The sequence below is a fragment of the Mustela lutreola genome, chromosome 4 (assembly GCF_030435805.1).
Source record: "Mustela lutreola isolate mMusLut2 chromosome 4, mMusLut2.pri, whole genome shotgun sequence".
NCBI lineage: Eukaryota > Metazoa > Chordata > Mammalia > Carnivora > Mustelidae > Mustela > Mustela lutreola.
This window is the reverse complement of record NC_081293.1, coordinates 150,275,034-150,298,378: the sequence shown is the minus strand read 5'-3', so window position 1 is coordinate 150,298,378 and position 23,345 is coordinate 150,275,034. Positions and strand designations below refer to the sequence as shown.

The 23,345-nt window shown below is 42.0% G+C and overlaps 1 protein-coding gene across 1 annotated transcript; it reads right to left on the bottom strand.

The window, feature by feature from the left end:
• Positions 1-867: 867 nt before the first annotated feature.
• MALSU1 (mitochondrial assembly of ribosomal large subunit 1) lies at positions 868-9,983 on the bottom strand. The gene is made up of 4 exons (XM_059171357.1): positions 9,675-9,983; positions 8,375-8,553; positions 1,980-2,061; positions 868-1,405 (listed from the first exon to the last, which is right to left on the bottom strand). The coding sequence occupies exons 1-4, from the start codon at positions 9,928-9,930 to the stop codon at positions 1,224-1,226; spliced, it is 699 nt and encodes a 232-aa protein (XP_059027340.1). The 5' UTR covers positions 9,931-9,983; the 3' UTR covers positions 868-1,223.
• Between the last annotated feature and the right edge of the window lie 13,362 nt (positions 9,984-23,345).

Genomic DNA, 23,345 nt, shown 5'->3' with positions numbered 1-23,345 from the left:
TACTACACTGATCTGAAGGGCGTATATAATAAGCCTTTGAAAAATATGGCCTCCTTTGTATTTCAGGATGAATTTCTACAGACTAGATAAGTTTTTCTGAAGATCACTGTTATCAATTAGACATTTTGAAATGACTTGAAATGTTTTCCTAAATGTTTTCAGAAAACCAGTTTATTTTGTAGTTTTAGCCAAAAAGTGCCCTTTGTCATACAATTAATTCACTTGGCATTCATAATTTTTTCATATGATGAATTGCAAAAATAAAATCATAGACTGGCTTTCTGGTTGGATTTCAGGTGAGATGTGCTTAGGCCAGAGCTCTTCCTCAGTGTTTGATTTTTCCCATATTTGTTGTTGTTGTTTGTGTATATACACATATATACACACACACACAGATAGGTGCTGCATTTATATATGCTGGTTTAAAATTCTGTCATATTTCACTTCTAGCCTTTTAGTGTGTCGAATCATGTTTTACTTTTAATTAAGCAATGGTAATGGAGTATCTAATTCTGTAATTGAGTTTTGTACTCACCGCACATGGATCATTCCTCATCTGTAATGTGCCCCAAATGCAGCTTCATTTTCCAGATACCTTGATGCAGAATAAAGTTTTTCATCATTAGGTGCAGCCTAGCATATGGCATGTTTTATTTCTGGTTTTTCAAATAAATGTGAATGTTTAAATTTAATTGAACTATAAACTTAAATATATTTTTAGTAATACTATGTCAATCTTAACTTACCACTTGATATTGGTGCTTACCTTATTTTCTCCATTCTGTAGCACTTACTGTGGATCCTGCTACTATTGGTGCCGCTTTTGAAGTAGGAACTGTATGTTTTAAGTAATAAGGACCAGTGGGGTAGTGATGTGCTGTTTGCTTTATTTTTTAAAAAATGGCTATTCCATCTAAAGAATAAGATTTACACTGAGGCAAAATTAAACTGAGCAGAGCACAGGGGCCACTACTAACTCTGTGAAATCCTGCTGAGATATCAGGAATAAAAACAATGTACTAAAATTTTAGTTTAAATATACTGACTTTTGGTGTTAGAATCAGCTCACTTACCCACAATTTCCACACTCATTTAGCATGCATGCCCACAGATAAGGCTTTGGATAACAACCTGACCAATGAAGTGGGGTTTCAGAGCTGTATTTTTAAGAAGTAACTCAACCCAAATCTGATAATGACAAAATAGTTCATATTATTTTATTCTTATTTGAACTCCACTGGAGTCAGGGATGAAGTATCATCTTCTATTCCAAGAATGAAGTCTTCAGGTAATGTCTCAGGTGCTATCTGTGCTAACTGGTCATCATAAGAACGTAGGGTCCATAATTTCTCTAATTCATAGGTTTCTCTGGTTTCTGGAAGCATCAAATGAATCACCATGCTGCCTATCAATCAAGGACAGATAAGAGTTAAAGAAGCAGTTCATTAGCTTTTATTCTTGTGCTCTCACAAATCTCTGTGATAGAACAGTGATTGCCAAAGAATGGATCCATATCCAAATTAGGATTACCTGGCGATTTACTAGAAATGCAAATTATGGATACCTTTCCTACAGAAATGTCATAGAATTTGTTAGGTCTTTTCAAAATTCCAGTCCTCTGCTCTTGTCCTTCTCAGTACCTGAAACGCCCTTGACCTTCACCTCATCTGAGTCATTCTGGGCCAACGTTATGTATACCCAAGCCTTCTACCACCACTAAGACATCTCTCCCACCTCTACTACGTTATCCACTCTGTTCTCCACCATCTTTCTGACCTGCGTGGCTAGTTATATACTTACACATTAGGTGAGGTTTTCTCATGTTAATAAGACCTCCTGGGTTATAATTAAAACTTTAAACAAGTATCAAAAATATCACATAAAAAAAGCAATCTGATCTCAATCCTTTTACAACTGAAAATAGTTCAAGATTAGGACAAAATATATACTTACCTGTAAAATATGTCAAAATAACTTACCAAAGTCCACACAGAGCCAGTCATCAGTGTCCTTCCCTTCAATCTTCACATGAGGCTCACTTTTACATTTCAGGTATTTATACTGAAAAAAACCAAATTATATATTAGGAGAGAGGTGGAGGAAGTCTCTTCTCACTGAGGATGGTCTGTGGGGCTATTTTTCTTGATCACAAGAGGAATGAGTAGGCTCGTTCCTAAGTTAACTATACTCCATAGTAAGTTGAGGAAACTATTCCTCCCCCACCACCCAAATCCTACCTACCCTCCTATACCTCCTCTCTACTGAATACCTACTGCCCAAACCCTTCTGAAAGGGCCATTCTACTCATATCCACCAAGGTGTGTCTGAGGCAAAGAGGACCAAGCTCACTCAACATCTGGTTCTCACCTACATCATCTTCAGGACAATATTCATGGGATTTTACCATCCCATGGCTCTATTCTCAATAGGTCTTATGAATGGTCCAAAACAACTGATACACTAGTATCAGGCAAACAGACTTTAAATCAAAAACTATTACAAGAGAAAAGGATACTAATACAGTGATAAAAGGGTTCAGTACTCCAGATGATTTAACAATTATAAACATGCACCAAAAATCAAAACTCCTGAACATACGGAAACAAACATTGACAGAACTGAAGAGAAACTGAGAAACAATAATATGGAAGACTTAATGCTCCACTTTAAAAAAAAAGATTTTACTCATTTATTTGACAGAGACAGAGAGGGAACACAAGAAAGGGGAGTGGGAGAGGGAGAAGCAGGCTTCCCACTGAGCAGGGAGCCGAATGTGGGGTTTGATCCCAGGACCCTGGGATCATGACCTGAGCTGAAGGCAGATGCTTAACGATTCAGCCACCCAGGTGCCCCAATACTCCATTTTCAATAATGGATTTAAAAAAAAAAAGGACAAGATCAGTAAGGAAATAGATGACTTGGACAACACTACAGCTAATGGGACCTAACAGACATTAACAGAACATTCCATCCAAAATAGAACACACATTTTTCTAAACTGCACATATAACATTCTCCAGGATAGATATGTTAAGCTACAAAACAACTCAATGAATTTAAAAAGCCTGAAATCACAAAGTATATTTTCTCATCACAATGAAATGAAACCAGAAAGCAACAAAAGGAAAAACAGAAAAGCCATAAAAACAGTAAGTCAAAGAAGGTATCACAAGGGAAATTAGAAAATATCTTGAGACAAATGAGATTAAAATACAACATACCAAAACTTAATGGGATACAGTAAAAGTAATGTGAAGAGGGAAATTTATTTATAGTTATAAATGCTTCTATGAAAAAAAAAGAAAGTTCCCAACTCAACAACCTAAATTTACACCTTAAAGAACTAGGGAGTAAAGAAATTAAACTTAAAGCTAGCAGAAGGAAGGAAAAATGATTAGAGAAAACCAAAACTGACAAATACCATGAAACCAAAATTTGGGCCTTGAAAAAGAGAAAACTGACAAATCTTTAATTAGACTTACTAAGAGAAAACAGAAGATCCAAATAACTAAAACCCAAGGGGACATTACTTCTTTAAAAAGGCATGATGAGGGGCGCCTGGGTGGCTCAGTGGGTTAAGCCGCTGCCTTCGGCTCAGGTCATGATCTCAGGGTCCTGGGATCGAGTCCCGCATCGGGCTCTCTGCTCAGCAGGGAGCCTGCTTCCCTTCCTCTCTCTCTGCCTGCCTCTCCATCTACTTGTGATTTCTCTCTGTCAAATAAATAAATAAAATCTTAAAAAAAAAATAGTTAAGAGCCCCATCCTTATTAGCATTCGGTTTATGTCTTAAAAAAAAAAAAAAAAAAAAAAAAAAAAAAAAAAGGCATGATGAATAATATGAACAACTATATATCAGCAAATTGGACAATTTAGACAAAAATAATACATTATATGTTAATTCAAAAAAAAAAGAAAGAAAGAAAACCTCCAAACACTATTATACCTCAGGAAACAAACAGGGTTTCTGGGGGTGAGGTGTAGGGATGGGGTGGCTGAGTTATAGACATTGGGGAGGGTATGTGCTATGGTTAGTGCTATGAATTGTGTAAGCCTGATGATTCAGAGACCTGTACCCCTGGGGCAAATAATACATTATATGTTAATTCAAAAAAAAAAAAAAGAAAGAAAACCTCCAAACACTATTATATCTCAGTTAAAAGAATGAAAGAACAAACCAACCAACAAGACAAGACCGAACAGCCAACCTCCCAACAAAGTAAAGCCCTGACCAAATGATTTCACAGATGAATTCTACCATTTAAACAAAAGCTGAAAACAAATAAATGAATGAATGAAAGAATGAATAAACAAAAGCTAACACAAATTCTTCTCAAACTCTTCTAAAAAACTGAAAAAGGAATCCTTTGTAACTCATTCTATGCAACTACCATAATTACCCTGAAACCAAGGCCAAAGACACTACAAAAAAACAAAACTACAGACCAGTATTCTTGATGAACACTGATGCAAAAATCCTCAATAAATTATGTGCAAGCCCAATTCAACAGTATATTAAAAGGATATACAACAGGACTGAGTGAAATTTATTCTCAGAATGGAAGGATAGTTCCATAATCAATCAATATAATAAACCACATTAACAAAATGAAAAACAAAAACGACAGGATCATCTCAAATTTATGCAGAAAGCATTTCACAAAATTCAACACCCTTTCATGACAAAATTGCTCAAAGACAAAAATACTAAAAGATAATAAAGATCATACATGAAAAGCCCACAGCTATTGTCCTACTCAATGGTGAAACACTAAGTTTTTCTTCAAAGGTCAGGAACAAGACAAGAATGCCCATTTTTGCCACTTACATTCAACATAGTGCTAGAAGTTCTGGCCAGAGAAACTACAGCAAGGGAGGAAAAAAAAAAGGTAATCCAATTGGAAATGAAATAATGAAATTATCATGGTTTACAGACAACATGACTTAAATACATAAAACCCTAAAGATTCCACAAAATCACATGTTAAAATAAATGACTGCAGCAAAGTTGTAGGATACAAAATTAACATACCCAATCAGCTGTGTTTCTATACGTTACCTAATCAATAACCTGAAAAGGAAACTAAGAATTCCATTCACAATGGAATCATAAATAAAATACTTACCAATAAATTTAACCATGGAGACAAAAGACTTGTACACTGAAAACTGTAAGATGTTACTAAGGAAATTAAATAAGACATCAATAAACAGACACTGTGTCCATGAACTAGAAAACTTAAATTGTTTAGATGTCAGTACCAGGCAAAGCTATCTACAAATTCAATGCAATCCCTGCCAAAATCCCAGTGAATTTTTTTTTTGGGCAGAAATAGAAAATTCCATCCTAAAATTTATATGTAATTTAAAAGGACCCCAAATAGCCAAAAACAGTCTTGTGAAGGAAGAACACAGTTGGAGCTCTCAACTTACTGTTATCAGAACTAACTACAAAGCTACAGTAATCAAAATAGTGAGCAAGCAGGGCATCTGGGTGACTCAAGCCAGTTAAGCATCTAACTCTTAGTTTCAGCTCAGGTCATGATCACAGAGTTTTGAGATTGTGCCGTGGGACAGGCTATGCACTTAGCGCAGTCAGCTTGAGATTCCCTCTGCCCACCCACCCGTGTACTGTCTAATAAATAAAAATCTTTAAAAAGGGTGGGGCACCTAGGTGGCTCAGTCGCTTAAGCACCTGCTTTAGGCTCAAATCATGATCCTGGGGTCCTGGTATCAAGCCCCACCTTAGGCTCCCTATTCAGTGAGGAGCCTATTTCTTCCTCTGCCCCACCCCCAACCCTGCTTGTGCTCTAATAAATAGATAAAATCTTGAAAACAGTGAGCAAGGGAGACCAATGCAATAAAAGAAAGAGCCCACACAATCAAGCGATTTTCAACAGGGGTACCAAGTTCATTCAGTGGGAAATGGGCAGTCTTTAACAAACAGAGCAGGGAAAACTACACATCCACGTGCAGGAGAACAAAGCTGGACCCTTACTTTACCCCATCTACAAAAACTAAAAACCGATCAAAGACCTAAACATAGTACCTAATACTTTTAGAAGAAAACACAGTGGAAAGGCTTCCTGATACATGACACTGAATTTGGCAATGACTGCTTGGATAGGACACCAAAGGCACAGGCACAACAAAAGATAAACTGGACTTTATAAAAATTAAAAGCTTTTGTGCATCAAAGGACACGATCAACAGTAAGACAACCTAAAGAACAAAAAAAATATTTACAAATCACATATTCGTTTTAGGATTAATATCCAGAATATATACAGAACTACAACTTAACAACAATGACAACAAAAAAACCAACCTGATTAAAACACAAACAAAAGACTTCATTAGGCCTTTTCCCAAAGCCATACAAATGGCCAGTAACATGTAGGTGGATGCTTGACATCACTAATCATTAAGGAAGTGCAAATGAAAACCACAATGAGCTGCCACTTCACACCCATTAGGATTACTATGATCCAAAACCCAGAAAATAGGAAGTGTTGGCAAAGATATAAAGAAACTGGAACTGCTGGTGGGAATGTAAAGTGATGTAGCCACTAAAGAAAAGAACATGGTGGCTCCTCAAAAAACTGAAAGCAGAATTACCATGATCCAGCAATTCCGCTCCTGAAATTAAAATCAGGGACATGAATAGACATTTCTACACTCACGTTTATGGCAGCAATATTCATAATCTCCATAAGGTGGAAGCAAACCAAATGAAAATTAACAGATGAATAGATAAAATGTGATCTATACATACAGTAACATAACAGTCTTAAAAAGATGAAATTCCAACACAAGCCACCACATGGATGAACCCTGAAAACATTTTGCTAAGTGAACTAAGCCAGTCATAAGTGGACAAACAGGGTATGATTTCACTCACATGAAGTACTTCGTTGAATTCAGAAAGAAAGAATGGTGGTTGCCAGGGTCCAGAGGGAGAATGGGAAATTACTACTTAATGTAGAGAGTTTGTTTTGCAAGATGAAAAACATTCTGGGGATGGATGGTGGTAAATGACTGCACACTGATGTGAATGTAACCACTGCCACTTAACTGCACATCTTAAAAAATGGTAAAATGCTTAAAACGTAAAACCTCTCATTCCTTTTATATCTCCAAGTACAGTGGTCACTTCTAAGTCTTCATCTTCCTCTGTCCCACCAGAACATCTAACAGATCTCTAACAGAGATCCTGGGACCCTGTCTTGTAACTCTTCTCTATGCCCTCTTGGTTCTCTTTCTTATCTCTCCAACTACTTCTTTGGCATCTCCCTTTGCTTTGCCATATTGCAGCAAGGTTCTGTTTTCAGTCCCCTTTTTATTTTACCACCCTTCTAGGCAAACCTAACTTTTGTTTTGGTCTTAACCATCCCTTTTATGACCAATTTTCAACAAGCTGAGAGAGGTTATGTTCCCCTGTGGAGTATTATGAGAATCAACTAAAGGTCTCCAAGTATATTCCTCACTCTGATTCCTGTTCAGTCTAATTAGAAAATGAACTGCCTTCCCTTTCCTCAATTAGAGGAATGAATTCAGAGGGTGAGGACTAGATTTTTTCATCTTTCCAATACCCACCACAGTGCTTGGAAACACTGGACACATTCAAACATTTGAATTAAACCACAGGCCAACATGGTCCAAAGAACTTTTTGCAACTATGGAAACATTTTATAGTTGTGCTGTACAATATGGTAGCCATTAGCCACATGTGGCTATCAAGTACCTGAAATATGGCTAGTACAGCTGAAGAACTGAAATTTTGATTTATAATTAGTTACATGTGGCTAGTGGCTACCATAATGAACAGTGCTACTCTAGAAATTCCTCTGGGTCTTCTAGCCTGCCTCAAATTGTTTTATACTTTTTATATTTTTTTATTCATTCATTCACCCATTCATTCAATGACCACAAGAGACAAGAATTGAAGGGCATCTGGGTGGCTCAGTGGGTTAAAGCCTCTGCCTTCGGCTCAGGTCATGATCCCGGGGTCCTGGGATCAAGCCCTATATCAGTCTCTTTGCTCAGCAGGGAGCCCGATTCCCTTCCTCTTTCTGCCTGCCTCTCTGCCTCCTTGTGATCTCTCTCTCTCTCTCTCTGTCAAATAAATAAATAAATAATCTTAAAAAAAAAAAAGAGAGAGAGAGAGACAAGAATTAGAAATATCCTGACTCATTTGTCCCCTTGTCAATATCCTTGTCATTATCAAGGAATATCAAACACTCAGGCAAATACTGAGAATCTGGACTTCTTATATCATTTCATGATGGATGTACTTTGTAAGTGTTGCTCATCAGCATGATGCCCTGACACTCTTCCATTAAGTTAATGATTCCAAAGAGAAAAGAAAGCATCGTACCATTTTGACAATGTAGTAGGCCATCGCATGCAAGTGTCGGGTGGAAGTTCCACTACCAATCACAAAGTAATCTGTGTATTTCAATTCTGGAGGAACCTTGATCACACAAATGTCTCTTGCATTTTCTTGCCTCAGAAGCGAAACCAGCATATCGATGTCAAACTTGGGACCAGTATGATCTGAAATGCACAAAGATTCACTTGTGTCAGGTGGCCAAACAGAAGATTCTGTATGCATCCAGATGCAGCAGCTAACAATGAAACTGTTCCTCCATGACGGTGTTGAGATCTAAAATGTTTTGTAAGACAGAAACGTCCAGGCCTCCTGGAAGCTAAACCTGGGCAGTGGTTTCATACAGCATTGCTCAACTTTTATGGTAAGAGTGAATGTTCAGGTTACACAGAGCCACCACACATTCTTCGATATTACCACATGCTAAGTAAACCTGAACATCCACAACAAATGGCTTTCTGTTCACTAATACTTGAGGAAACGAGGAACACACCTCAAACATACACAGCTGAGCTGAAAAGCCTCTTAGGTAGTAGCATCTGGTCCACAATCTTAACACATGAGAGATGAAGAAAATGAGGCCCAGAAGAATAAGCGAACGCGCCCCACGCCAACCAATGAGAGCTAAAAATTTAACACTGATCTTCATTTTGAAGCCTCAACTGTTAGCTGTGAAAACTTAACTTTCTCTTTTCTGTAGAGATTTGCATATTCTGTTCTTTACCTCGGAGTATCAGAACCTGTACATTTAAAGCTCTCACGTTCTAAAGCTGACTCCCAAGAACCTGGTGGCTGAGTCCACCAAGACCTCTCCCTCTCACCCACCCCAACCTCTCACAGATAAGATCTGTTTACAGTCTCTCAAATTTCTAAAAACTTGAAATAATTAGAGGAACTTCAATTGGCGCCGTCCCCTGTTAGCGCTTCTTATGCACCTCTCAGGCCCCAGACCCAGCCCTTCCTCAGAATCCTCACGCCCCAACACTTTCGGCAAGTCCGCTCCTCGGGACTCTAGGAAGAGTGAAGGCAGCTGAGGACAGTGAGGTTGTGATGCAAAGGTCCGGTGCGGCCACTCGGACGTCTGGGGGTTTGGAGACGTCAGTTTCTCTCTCGCCGCGTTAAACGCAAAGCTGGTGCCAACATCTCTGGACATCTTTCCAGCTCTGGAAAAAAAATCTTTCCCTTCTCCAAGGGAAAGGCATAAACAGGAGAACTCAGAGGCTCCTGGGCCGAGACCCAGCTCCCGGCTGCCGGCAGGGGCCCCCGCCGCCCTCCTCCAGGCCAGTACCTGCTGTGCCTGTCTCCGGGCGCTTCTGGCCAGCTGCCCCCTCCGCCCGCTCCTCTAAGCCCGGTCCGCCGTGCAGGCCGCGCGCGCGGTCGGGGCTCAGGCAGGTCAGGCCCAACGCCGGCCCCGCCTTAAGCCGCCCCGCGGCCAGCAGACGAAGCCGTGGCCCCCAGCCCGCCGAGAGCCCGGCTCCCGGGGATAGGGCCCTGCGCCACAGCAGCGACCCGAATCGCCGCGCCACACAGCTTACGGAGCCCATCCGCTTTCCCCAGCTACGACTCACCCGGCGGGCCTTAATGGAGCCCGAGCAGGTCGGCTTTTCATTGGCTAGGCCAACGCGTCAAGGCCTCGAAAATTGACGTAAGGGGCGTGGGCGGGGCCACATCCCGGAAGTGGGCGGAGTCCGAATGCCAGTGGGCCCGGCGGTGACCCGGAAGGGCTGATATGGGGGTTAGGTTTTGCGGGAGTGGAAGGGCTAGTTGTTTGACTGCCTACCCTTGCTTTCCCTACGTTGTAGTGCAGTGCGGTATGGTGTCCGCTGTCTCTTTTTTTAAAATGTGTTCCTCCACAGGAATGTAAGCCGCACGAAAGCAGAAATGTTTGTTTTGACGTGGTCTCCGCCAAACCTAAAACAGCTGGTACTGAATGTGGGGAAGTTGCTGCTGTTGACTATGGTGAGGGAGAGAAGCAAAGAATGTTTCCCTTTAGCCCAAAAGGCTGGCCTATATATAGCCTTCATAGTTCCGATAAGGATCAAATACTACTAGTTGCTACTTTCTTCAAGTGTCTCATCACTGCCTATACTTCTCACCAGTAGTTAGTGTCTAGTTGAATGATAAGCAACAAAGAAATCTTATGAAAGTAGTGTTTATAAGCAAAAGTTTGAAGAAGACATTTATGATCAATGAGTCCTTGCACATCCCCTTCCGCACCGCACCTCCCCCTTGAGCATGATGCATAGAAGGACCAGCTTCATACAGCAAAAGTGCGGCTCTTTCTGCCCACCAGTCCTGTCCCCATGCTACTTAAATAAATTTAGTAAGTTGCACTGTAAAATGTCTCGAGAATTCTTTCTTGACCATTATGCTTATAAATCCTGCAATAATTACTGGCATTAAGACATAAAATTTCCTACTCATTGCCCATTACCAAGAAAATTATCAAGGTTCCCTTGCAAATTTGAAATCCCATGAAGAAAATCTGTTATTCTGGGCTGGGGTGAGGTGGGAGGCAGAAGTGTAAAGGACCATTTGGAAAACTTCCTTATCAGATCAGTCCTTCCTGTACATTCTCTGTGGTGCTGTTTAGGCCAAGAGCAAATACAGTTTTCCAGATAGAAGTTAAGTCGTATCCTCTTCACCACCACTTCCCAGAACATATGCTTGGATTTGGTGATCCCCCTAGCTTTTGCCATCAGCTCTATGTTACTACCCTTTTCTCTGAACATCCCAAACCTGATTTGCCATCTTATTTAATGGATTATCATTCCTATATCCTAAACTCTGGGTTACATTCACTCAGCCTTTTCTAGTTTAACCCCTGGACTCTGCTCTGTCCCAGCCTGCTCTGTTCTTCACCCCTGCGCCCCCCTCGCCCACCGCCCATGTATTTTCTTTGAAGCAGATTCCTGAGGCCCCTCTGGTATTATCTCCCCCAGTAACACCATTATCCTTTTCCCAGTCACTGGAGCTAGCTGCCGAGGACATCTCTATGACTGCAGCTTCCTACCTGCTTAGCTTCCCATGAAGCCCGGGGAAACAAGTGTGGGAGCCTTCTGACTGCTACAAACAGGAGGCTCCTGAATGAACACACCAGGGATGTTATTAGGGTTCATAATCTTAGGAAGTCTTTTTAGTCATGGACCCTGGTTAACTCGTAATTCCCAAAGCCTTCAGTAAGTTGCTTCAAACCCTCCGTTCTCAGCACCCAAAGGTAGAGATTATCAAACAGTCATCCCCTTCTGATTCTACCTTTTAAAAAGCAACCATGGGGACGCCTGGGTGACTCAGTGGGTTAAGGCCTCTGCCTTCAGCTTGTGTTGTGATCTCAGGGTCCTGGGATGGAGCCCCACATCAGGCTCTCTGCTCAGTGGGGAGCCTGCTTCCTCCTCTCTCTCTGCCTGCCTCTCTGCCTATTTGTGATCTTTGTCTGTCAAAAAAATAAATAAAAATCTTAAAAAATAAAAAAATAAAAAAAATAAAATGCAACCACGGACAGAAAACAAAATCCAAGCCTAAGAGCAGATGGCTCCATTCTCAAATGGGGGACATTTTGGTTTTCTGTGGACCCTGATAATGGGTAACATCCCCACCACCACCAAGTCTTTACCTCAGGCAGGAGGGAAAATCTGTAAAAACAAAAACAAACAAAACCGAAGAACTTCTGTTAATTACCATGAAGGACACAGTGCTGATAAACCTTGTCTCTGAAATCATGGATTATGAGAAACTGCTGCTGGGAATTATTTTGATGAGAATGGAACATCTCACTCTTGCCTGAAGTGTCAGAGGCACACAGTCATTTCACCCTGAGAAGCAGTTTGGATAATGCTCCCCCCTACCCGCAAGCCCCGTACACTTCAGAGAAAGGGGCTTCAGATACAACTCTCCACATTTATCTCAACTTTGTCTTTCTGAGGCACAAGGCCCCTGAGTCTGCATTTTAGCTCGACCTTGTCAGACGCGCATCCCTAATGGCACCTACAACAATGGTACTAACGGGACATGTTTCTCCCCAGGCCCACACCCCTTCTGACTAGTTGGAAGCACAGCTCCATGAGCTTTCTCCTGTGGCATTACAAAATGACTGTGAAGCTCCATGGCCCTCCTGACCCAAAAGGCAAACCAGAGCTCCACTCCCCAACGATACCGTGGGCCGTTTTCTTTCCATCACAGCCTGATTTCTGACTAGCCTCCGATTTCTTCTGTTCTGATCTGTTGATGATAAAGGTTCTGTTTGCTTTTTCTTTTTTATAAGCCCAGGTTTATGAATTTCCTCTATTTCCAAATTACGATGAGCCGAGTAATTCTGAAGAGCCCACGGGTGTAAGCCCTGATGGCCGAACTCCAGCAGGCTGCTTCAGGGCAAACCCAGGGCCTCCTCAGCAGCAGGTCCGACCCCTTTTAGGTCCCACTGTGGCTCATTTCCAGCCCGGTGTCAGGTCACCACCTCAGGAGGGTGCCCTGAGGTGGTGAGTGGCCAAGTTTGAACCTGGGATCTCCTCTTTACAATGGCACAGTTTGGGGCCACCCTTAAGGAAAGCAAGTAGACAACAGACATTCAGGCCCACAGTGGTGGCACATCCATTCTCCTGTTTTCCTGGGGGTGTCCCAAATCCACGCCAAATAGAAATTCTGAGAAATATTATATATAAAACTATTAGGAGCAACACAGGCTGGTCTGTTCAAGCTTCTTAAAGTAGAGAGAGGCTTTCTTAGCTCCCTGGGGAAAGATCCGAGGCCCAGGCTAGCCATGATTATGAGCGGCTTCTGGGGACATGGCGTTTCCTCCAGGCTCTCTTGGCTATTTCCTGCTTCTGATTCACGAAGCTGCTGTCTGGAAAAAGGTGATAACATCAAAGGCACAGCTACTTTCAGCATCAATAACGTTGGTAGCATTTGGTGCCTTTATTATAAAGGCAAACCTCATGGTATTGTGCTTCTCTTGGCTTCACTTCACAGGTCCTGCCTTTTTTACAGATTCAGGGTTTGTGGCAACCCTGAGTTGAGTAAGTCTGTCAGCACCATTTTCCCAATGGTGTTTGTTCGCTTCACATCTCTGGGTCACATTTTGGTATCCTCAAGATGTGTCAGACTTTTTCATTATTATTATACTTGTTATGGTGATCTGGATCAGCAATCTTTGATGCTACTATTGTACTGTTTTTTCGGTGCCACAGGAAGCACCCATACACGACGGCAAATTTACTAAATGTGTGTTCTGAGGGCTCCACTGACTGGGGGTGCCCCACCCCCACTCCCCACCCCGCATCTCTCTCCCTCTCCTTGGGCCTCCCTACACCCTGACAAACAGCAACATGGAAATTAGGCCAGTTAGTAAGCCTACAATGGCCTCCAAGTGTTCAAGTGAAAGGAAGAGTTACACGTCTCTCACTGTAAATGAGAGACTAGAAATGATTATGCTGAGGCATGCGAAAAGCTGGGTTTGGCTGGAAGCTACGTCCCTTGGGCTCGTTAGCCAAGTTGTGAATGCAACAGAAGAGTTCCCAGAAGGAATTAAAGGTGCTATTCCAATGAACACAAGAATGATAAGAAAGCAAAATAGCTTTATCGCTAATGTGGAGAAAGTTGTAGTTAGATGTAGTTAGAAAGATCACACCAGCCACAACATTCCCTTACACCAAAGCCTCACCCAGAGAAAGGTCCGAAGTCTCCTCAATTCTGTGAAGGCTGAGAGAGAGGAGGAAGCGTCACAAGAAGAGTCTGAAGCTGGCAGAGGTTGGCTCCAGAGAGAAGACTGCCTGGCTTCAAAGCGTCAGAGGACAGACTGACTGACTCGTTGGGGGCTAAAGCAGCGGGTGACTTGAAAGAAGTTGAAGCCAGTGCTCATCTACCACTCTGAAGACGCTCAGGCCCTTCAGTGTTATGCTGGATCTACTCTGCCTGTGCTCTCTCAATGGAAAAACAAAGCCTGGCTGGGAGCACAACTATTCACAACATGGTTTCCTGAATATATATTTTTTAAAGATTATTTATTTATTTATTTGACAGACAGAGATCACAAGTAGGCAGAGAGGCAGGCAGAGAGAGGGGAGGAAGCAGGCTCCCCGATGAGCAGAGAGCCCGATGCGGGGCTCGATCCCAGGACCCTGAGATCCTGACCTGAGCTGAAGGCAGAGGCCTTAACCCACTGAGCCACCCAAGCGCCCCGGTTTCCTGAATATTTTAAGCCCGCTGCTGTGACCAACTGCTCAGGAAAAGAGATTCCTTGTTTTAAAGTTTTTATTTAAATCCCAGTTAGTTAACACAGTGTAGTAGTAGTTTCAGGTGTACAAAATAGTGATTCAGCACTTCCACGCAACACCTGGTGCTCATGATAACGAGTTCCCTCCTTATCCCCCATCACCCATGTCTCCCACCCCGGCCCCCAGCGTCCCGTCTGGTAACCATCAGTTTTCTCGCTATCGCTAAGAGTCTGATTCTTGATTTCTCTCTCTCTTTTTTCCCCCTCTGCTCATTCGTTTCTTAAATTCTACCTATGAGTGAAATCATATGGGATGTCGTTCTTTGACTAACTTATTCTATTTAGCATAATACTCTTTAGCTCCACGCATTTCATTGCAAATGGCAAGAATTCATTCTTTTAAATGGCTGAATATATATTTATATATGGCACATCTTCTTTATGCATTCATCAATCGATGGACAATTGGGCTGTTTTCATAATGTGCTACTGTAGACAATGCTGCTATAAACGATGGGGTACAGGTATCCCTTTGAATTAGTATTTTTTGTAGTAAAAGATTCAAGATATTACTGCTCACTGCTAATACACACAGTCACCCAAGAGCTCTGATGTGGATAGACACTGAGGTTAATGTTTCATGACTACTCATACAACGTCCATTTTTCAGCTTATGGATCGAGGAGTAATTTTGACTTCCAAATATTATTATTGAAAAAATATATTTTGGGGGCACCTGGGTGGCTCAGTCAGTTAAGTGTCTGCCTTCAATTCAGATCATGATCCTGGGGTCCTGGGATCAACTCCCACATCCTGCTCTCTGCTCAGCAGGGAGTCTGCTTCTCCCTCTCCCTCTCTATTCTCTCCTCTCTCTCTAATAAATCAATAAAATCTTAAAAATATATTTTGTAAGGTTGCAGCTGCCGTAGATAGTGATTCCTCCGATGGATCTGAGCAAAGCAAATGGAAAACCTTCTGGAAAGGATTCACCATTCTAGATGCCGTTGAAACATTTGTAGTTCATTGAAAGTGGACAAAATTATTAACATGAACAGGAATTTGGAAGAAGTTGATTCCAGCCCTCATGGAGGACTTAGAGTTCAAGACTTCAGGGGAGGAAGTAACCGCAGATGTGGTAGAAATAGCAAGAGAACTAGAACTAAATTGTAGTTGGAACTGAATTGCTGCAACCTCATGATCAGACTTTAATGGATGAGGAACTGCTCCTTAGGGACAAGCAAAGAAAGTGGTTTCTCAAGATGGAATGTATGTACTCTCGCTGAAGATGCTGTGAAGATTGTTGAAATGACAAGAAAGGATTTAGAATATTCCATAAACTTAATTGATAAAGCAGCAGCAGGGTTTGAGGGGACTGACTCCAATTCTGAAAGAAGTTCTGTGGGTAAAATGCTGTCACAGTCTGGCATTTCATGGAAGGAAGAGTTCATCTGGGAGGCACACTTCATTGCTGTCTTTTTTTTTTTTTTAAGATTTTATTTATTTATTTGACAGACAGAGATCACAAGTAGGCAGAAAGGCAGGCAGAGAGAGAGGGGGAAGCAGGCTCCCTGCTGAGCAGAGAGCCCGATGCGGGGGCTCAATCCCAGGACTCTGAGATCATGACCTGAGCTGAAGGCAGAGGCTTTAACCCACTGAGCCACCCAGGCGCCCCTGGTGTCTTATTTTAATAAAGCGCCACATCTACTCCACTTTCAGCAACCACCACCCTGACCAGTCTGCAGCCATCAACATCCGGGCAGGACCCTCCACCAGGAAAAGGTTCCTCAAAAAATCGCTGAAAGCTTGGATGATGGTTGGCACTTTTTTAGAAGCAGAGTACTTTTAATTAAGGTATGCACATAGACATGAGACTTTTGCACACTTAATAGACTATACTATTGTGTAAACACAGCTCTTAGATGTGCTGGGAAACCCAAACATTCATTTGATTCACTTTATTGCCATCATCTGGAACCGAACCTGCGGTATCTCTGAGGTATGCCTGTGTGAGGGCAAGGTGAGGTAATTTTTTGGAGTAGCCACCCAAAAATGTGGACCCAATAAGAAATAACGTATTTAAGTTGGAGGGTAGATTTTGTAGGAAAAAGCAAAGAAGGCAGGGTTTTGAGTTTCAAACTCTAGACAATTTTGAATAGAAATGGCTTAAATTTCATTTCTATAAGGTTGTCCAGACCACACATGTGGAATGAAAAGATTGTTAATAATTCATTCTTTTTTAAAAGCTGTAATGCTGTATTTCAAACCTTTAGAAGAGTGGAGAGAAAAACAAATGAGCTACCAAGGTTTACCAGGTCTTCATTTTGCTGTTTCAGATCTTCCCTCTCCTCCTTTTTTAAAAAAAATATATTATTTATTTGTCAGAAAAAGGAGAGAGAGAGAGACAGAGCACAAGCTGGGGGGCGGGGGAGCGGCAGGCGGAGAGAGAAACAGGCTCTCCACTGAGTAGGGAGCCCCATGCAGGACTTGATCCCAAGACTCCAGGATCATGACCTGAGCTGAAGGCAGACACTTAACTGAATGAGCTACCAAGGTGCCCCTCATTTCCCTTTTAGACACGTTACAAGAATCTTCATGTAGATTTACATGAATCTACATGATTCATGTAGAGCATGAAGGAGCTCAAGCCCCTTCACACCCTCCCTAATCCCATGTCTCCCTCCCCTCATTAGAGACAACTGCCACTCTGAACTTTTTTTTTTTTAAAGATTTATTTATTTGACACAGAGAGATCACAAGTAGGCAGAGAGGCAGGCAGAGAGAGAGGAGGAAGCAGTTTTCCTGCTGAGCAGAGAGCCTGATGCGGGACTCAATCCCAGGACCCTGAGATCATGACCTGAGCCGAAGGCAGAGGCTTAACCCTCTGAGCCACCCTGAAATTTTAAAAAGATTTTTATTTTTTTATTTGACAGAGAGCACAAGCAGGGTAAGCGGCAGGCAGAAGCAGAGGGTGAAGCAGACTCCCCACTGAGCAGGGCGCCCAATCAAGAGGGGCTTGATCCCAGGACCCTGGGATCATGAAGCAAGCCAAAGGCAGCTGCTTAACTGACTGAGCCACCCAGGCATCCGGCTCCTGACTTTGCTGTGTGCCTTTCCCATGCATCCTTCTGTTCTTTATCTCTGTATGTATCCATACAGAATTTACAGTATTGTTTCGAATATTTTTAAATTTTACCCGAGTGTTATCATACCCTACTAATGGTTTGTTGTTTTTCTACTTTTCTTCTTTTCAGTGGCATTTCCCCCATCTCTGCTGTGGCTGAACATCTTTCCATGTGTGTATTGGCATTTGGATTTCTTCTTGTGGACTGCCTGCTCATGAGCCAATTTTTTTCTACTAAGTTGTCTTTATCTTCATATTACTTTTAGAAATTATTTTATTCCACTTGAAAACATTTGCAAACTACTAAAGAATACACAGGACATGCAGAGAAAATATAACAGATAATAGTAAAACAAACCTGTTGTCAGCCCAACTACTAAAGCACAGCTAGCACTACTGAAGCACTACTGAAGCTCTGAGTACTGCTCCAATAGCACCTTCTTCCTCCTCCCCAGGGACAGTCACGGGACTCAGTTTCATAGAATAATGATTTTGCTTTTTTCCTATAGGTTTAGGACATATTTTTATGCTTTAGTTTTATAGTTTAGTTTTCCTTGCTCTTGGAAACTTTAAGGACACGGTGTCATGTTGCATGTATTCTTTTGCAATTTGCTCTTTTCTGTCACGATTTTGTTGGTAAGTTTTTCTTCTTGGTGTTTATAGCTGTAGCTTCGTTCATCTCTACTGGTGATTAATCTTTGTTGCATATCACAACTGCTGGATGCATTGAGGAGCATTTGGGTTGTTCCTCATGCTGCTCTGAATGTCCTTGTCTGGTCCCCAGGAACACATGGGCAAGAGTTTCTCTGGAACATTCTATACCTAGGAGTGAGGGGGCTGGGTCACAGATATGTGCATCTTCAACTTCACCAGATAATGCCAGATGGTTTCCAGAGATCAGTGTTTCCTGTTTAATCTCCCAGCAGCAAAGCCTAAGTGTTTTGGTGTTCGCTCTTGCCAACACTTGGCTTCGTCAGATTTTTTCATCTTTGCCAATCTATTGGGTGTGAAAGGATGTCTCACTGGTGTGATGCCTAGTGGGTGTGAAATGATGATTTGCATTTCCCTAACAGTTCTTTATGTAAACCCTGGGTACTAATCTTTTATCGGTTTACATGTATTGCAAACATACTCTTCTAGTCTGTATCTTTCCATTTTTTATCAACTTCACTGCAGTACAGTTATATAAAACACACATAACCAAGCCTACAATTTGATATTTGAGAAATGTATACAGTTATGTAATTACTACTGTTTTGGTTTAAAAAGTGTCTCTTGTCCCAAAAGTTCCTTTGTGCCCCTGGTTAATCTCCTTGTTCCCCCCAGTCCCAGGCAAGCATGACCTGCTCTCGGTCACAATAGTGTTGCCTTTTCCTCAAAATCGTATCAAGTCTCATTCAGTATGTCTGGCTTCTTTTCTTTAGCATAATGCTTTGAGATTTATCCATGTTATTCCATCTATCAATAGTTTACTCATTAAAAAAAAATTATTTATTTGGGGCGCCTGGGTGGCTCAGTGGGTTAAAGCCTCTGCCTTCGGCTCAGGTCATGATCCCAGGGTCCTGGGATCGAGCCCCGCATCGGGCTCTCTGCTCAGCAGGGAGCCTGCTTCCTCCTCTCTCTCTCTCTGCCTGCCTCTCAGCCTACTTGTAATCTCTGCCTGTCAAATAAATAAATAAAATCTTTAAAAAAAATTATTTATTTGACAGAGGAGAGACAGCGAGAGGGGAAACACAAGCAGGGGGGTGGGAGAGGGAAAGCAGGCTCCCTGCTGAGCAGAGAGCCAGATGAGGGGCTCCATCCAGGACCCTGGGATCATGACCTGAGCCAAAGGCAGACACTTAATGACTGAGCCACCCAAGCACACCCCAGTTTACTCATTTTTAAGTAGTATTTTGTGGTATGGCCATAACATATCTGCTTATCTATTTCACCAACTGATGGAAATGCAGGCTGTTATAAATAACATTATTATGAGCATTTCAGTACAAGTTGTAGTGCGAACGTGTCTTAATTTCTCTTGGGTAAATACCTAGAGGAAAAGGGCTAAGTCATATGGTACGTGTATATTTAACTTCATAAGAAACTGCCAAACTGCTTTTTCCAAACAGCTGAATTCTTTTCCATCTGGCACTTTGACCAGCAATGTAGGAGAATTCTGTGTGTGTGTGTGTGTGTGTTTTAAGCAAGAAGTTTATGATGTCTTTTTCATATAGAATTTAAAATTAGAACAACTTCCAATACAGCGATCTTTTTCTTTATGGCTGGTACTTCTGGGGATTTATGGAATCCTTCTTCACTTCGTTCTTTATGTTGTGATTTTCCTATTTGAAATTTCTCCTGAGAGGATTATTAGGAATTTTTTTCCAGAAAGATCTATTCTGACATCTCCCCACCATGGCTCATAGACAAGGTACACTTAACTTACTGTGTCTGATAATACAGCATTTGTTGTCATTACAGAATAATGTGACATGAAATTGAAAGTAAGAATTCAAAGTCTTCAGTTAAGAAAATTACATTTCATGTAACTGAAATTCTCTGAAGAATTTTTGTTTTTCAGTTGAGTTCATAAGGGAGTTGAACAATGCTTTAAAAACAAAAATCAGTAAACTTTTTTTCTATAATGGACTAAGGAGTAAATATTTTAGGCTGTGCAGACCATAGATCTCTGTCCCAGCTACTCAGCTCTGTTGTTTTCATGCAAGAGCAGTTGCTGACAGTATATACATGAACGAGTGTGGCTGTGTTCCAATAAAACTTTATTTATAGACAGACATTTGAACTTCATGTAATTCTTTTTTTTTTTTTTTCTAAAGATTTCATTTATTTATTTGACAGACAGAAATCACAAGTAGGCAGAGAGGCAGGCAGAGAGAGAGGGGGAAGCAGGCTCCCCACTGAGCAGAGAGCCCGACATGGGGCTCGATCCCAGGACCCTGGGATCGTGACCCGAGCCAAAGGCAGGGGCCTTAACCCACTGAGCCACCCAGGCGCCCCGAACTTCATGTAATTCTTAAGTGGCACCAAATAATATTACTTTTTGACCTTTCCTGAACATTAAAAAATATAAAAACCAAGTTTTGCCAATGGGCCACAGAAGAACAGACAGACAGCCAGATTTGATCCATTAGCCGTGTGTGCTAATGCTTGATTTAGAATACAATCCTCCTGCCACCAGTGTTAAGGAAATTGGGTAATATCATCCTCCCCTTTTGCCCAGCAGAACGTTAGAGACCCAAAGACTTCAGAGTTCACCCAGTTTAGTTTCCCTCCCTTACCTTTTATAGTTGAGGAGGTTCTGGTGCAGAGAGAAAATCACTGGCCTCAGGGCACGTAGTCAGTGAGTGACAAGGCCAGGCTGAAGCTCAGGTGTGTCCACTGAAGCCCTACCTACCTTCCTCAACTCCAAAAGGTACAACCTAAAACTAGATCCACAGCCACAAAATCCTTCTGCCACTTCTCAACAGCCACTTCTCAAAAAACTTCAAAATAGTTAAGTTTTTTCTTTTTTATCCCAAAGGAATTTATTCTAATAAACACCTTAAAATTAAGGACTTCCCAAACTCCAGCCCTGGTACTTAATTTACACCATTTAAACCTATACAGTGCAAGTAACAGTGACAACTGAATTAGAAATTTTGATTAGGGAGATGACATGATGTTATCTGCGGGAAAATTATACAGAGAATTAAAAGCGGTTAAATTCTAAAGTACCACTAAGACACCCAAATTCTGAAGGGCCCGTGGAAGTTGTCCAAAGTAAATTTTATTCCAGAATTTCAAAAAGGAATGGAAGTTCAGCTCTAAGTCACAGAGGACTAGCCTCTGCAGATTAGACTGAAGCCAATGAGGGACTGGCCAGGCTGTGGGAGGGGGATCCAGGCCAGAGATTAGGGCTCTCATTTCAGTGAACATTTGGAACCCAAACTCTAAGACAGCAGAGTCCTTGTCTCTGGTTCATAGCAGTGTCCCCTCCAGACCAGAGCCTGGGACATACTGAGGATCAGTAAATAATGGTTGAGGGATCAAAATCAGTCTGCCAAGAAGGATTCCTGGGAACTGACCCCTGACTTTTAAGGGTATATAATCTAGCAGCTTTGGGATGCTTCTTTGTAAAAAACCTTAAAGGATTCCTCCCCACCAGGAGCCCCATGGGATGCCCCATGGTCACCTTCATCCCCTGGAGGACTGTCTTCTCATCTGCTCTTTGTCTGTCACTTAGGTCTGGAGCTATCCATTCAGGATGTAATGAAGGCATTGAAAGTACTGCCCTCTAAACTTTAAACAATTGGAAATTCAAAGTGGCAACCAGTGTTTATGAATGAATGGGAAGTGTTCAAAGGGCAGACATTTATAAAAAGTCCTAGAAATAAGAAATTCCCAGAATAATTTATTACCTACATACTTCAATTTTCTTTGGAAGTTGTAATTCTCAGCAAACATTAATCAAGTCATCCCACTATCTTTCAGGTTGTTTCCCCATTTCACAGAGAGCGATTCAGCCAAAGTTAAATGACTTGTTACCAAGGTCACATGGAGTATATACATCTAAGTAATTCATGATTTTGGCTCTCTCTCCTGCCATTTGTTAGACTAGAATAGAGGGAAGTTGGATGGGGATTTCCACTGGCTTCCGAGGTGACCGTGGATTTGCTGCTCTCTGCTACCCCCTATTGATAGGATAAGGGAAGAGCGGATCTCAAGACCAGTATTTCTCAGGTCCTGGACCAGCAGTATCCACATCACCTGGGAACTGGTGAAAAATCCAGACTATAGGTCCCCACCCTGGAACCCTGGATTAGAAGATCTAGGGGTGGGGTTCAGCCGACCTGTAACAACCTACAAGTGATATTGTACAACCTACAACTTGATATTATATTTTTGCTTTAGGAACTAACATCCTGGCCTCCCCATCATCACAAAAATGACTAAGCCCCTTCACCTTGCTCCTGTCCTTGGGCCTCAGACAGAGAATATACCACTATTGCCATATACAAAGTGCAGTCAAGTCCATTCGTTCTTTCAGGTGGACTGGTAGCAGCCCGGTGAAGTACGCCAGGGAAGGACTGCATACCCACTTTACAGATGAGGAGACTAGGGCTCAGGAAAGGCCAGGAAACTTGCCTGGGGGCTACTCGGCTTCAAAAGGGAGGGCATGGGGCACCTGGGTGGCTCAGTCGCTGGGTGGCTTCCTTCAGCTCAGGTCATGATCCCCAAGGTCCTGGGATCAAGCCCTGCATCGGGCTTCCTGATAGGTGGGAAGCCTGTTTCTCCCCCTCCCACTCCCTCTGCTTGTGTTCCCTCTCTTTCTGTGTCTCTGTCAAATAAATAAAACCTTTTTAAAAAATGACAGGGCAGGGCACCTGGGTGGCTCAGTGGGTTGGGCTTCTGCCTTCAGCTCAGGTCATGATCTCAGGGTCCTGGGATCGAGTCCTGCATTGGGCTCTCCGCTCATCAGGGAGCCTGTTCCTTCTCTCTCTCTGCCTGCCTCTCTGCCTACTTGTGATCTCTCTCTGTCCAGTAAATAAATAAAATCTTTAAAAAAAAATGACACGGCAGGAGTCAAATCCACATCTTCTTTCTTTATATGCATGTCCTGGACCTTTTCATTTAGTCCACAACAGGGT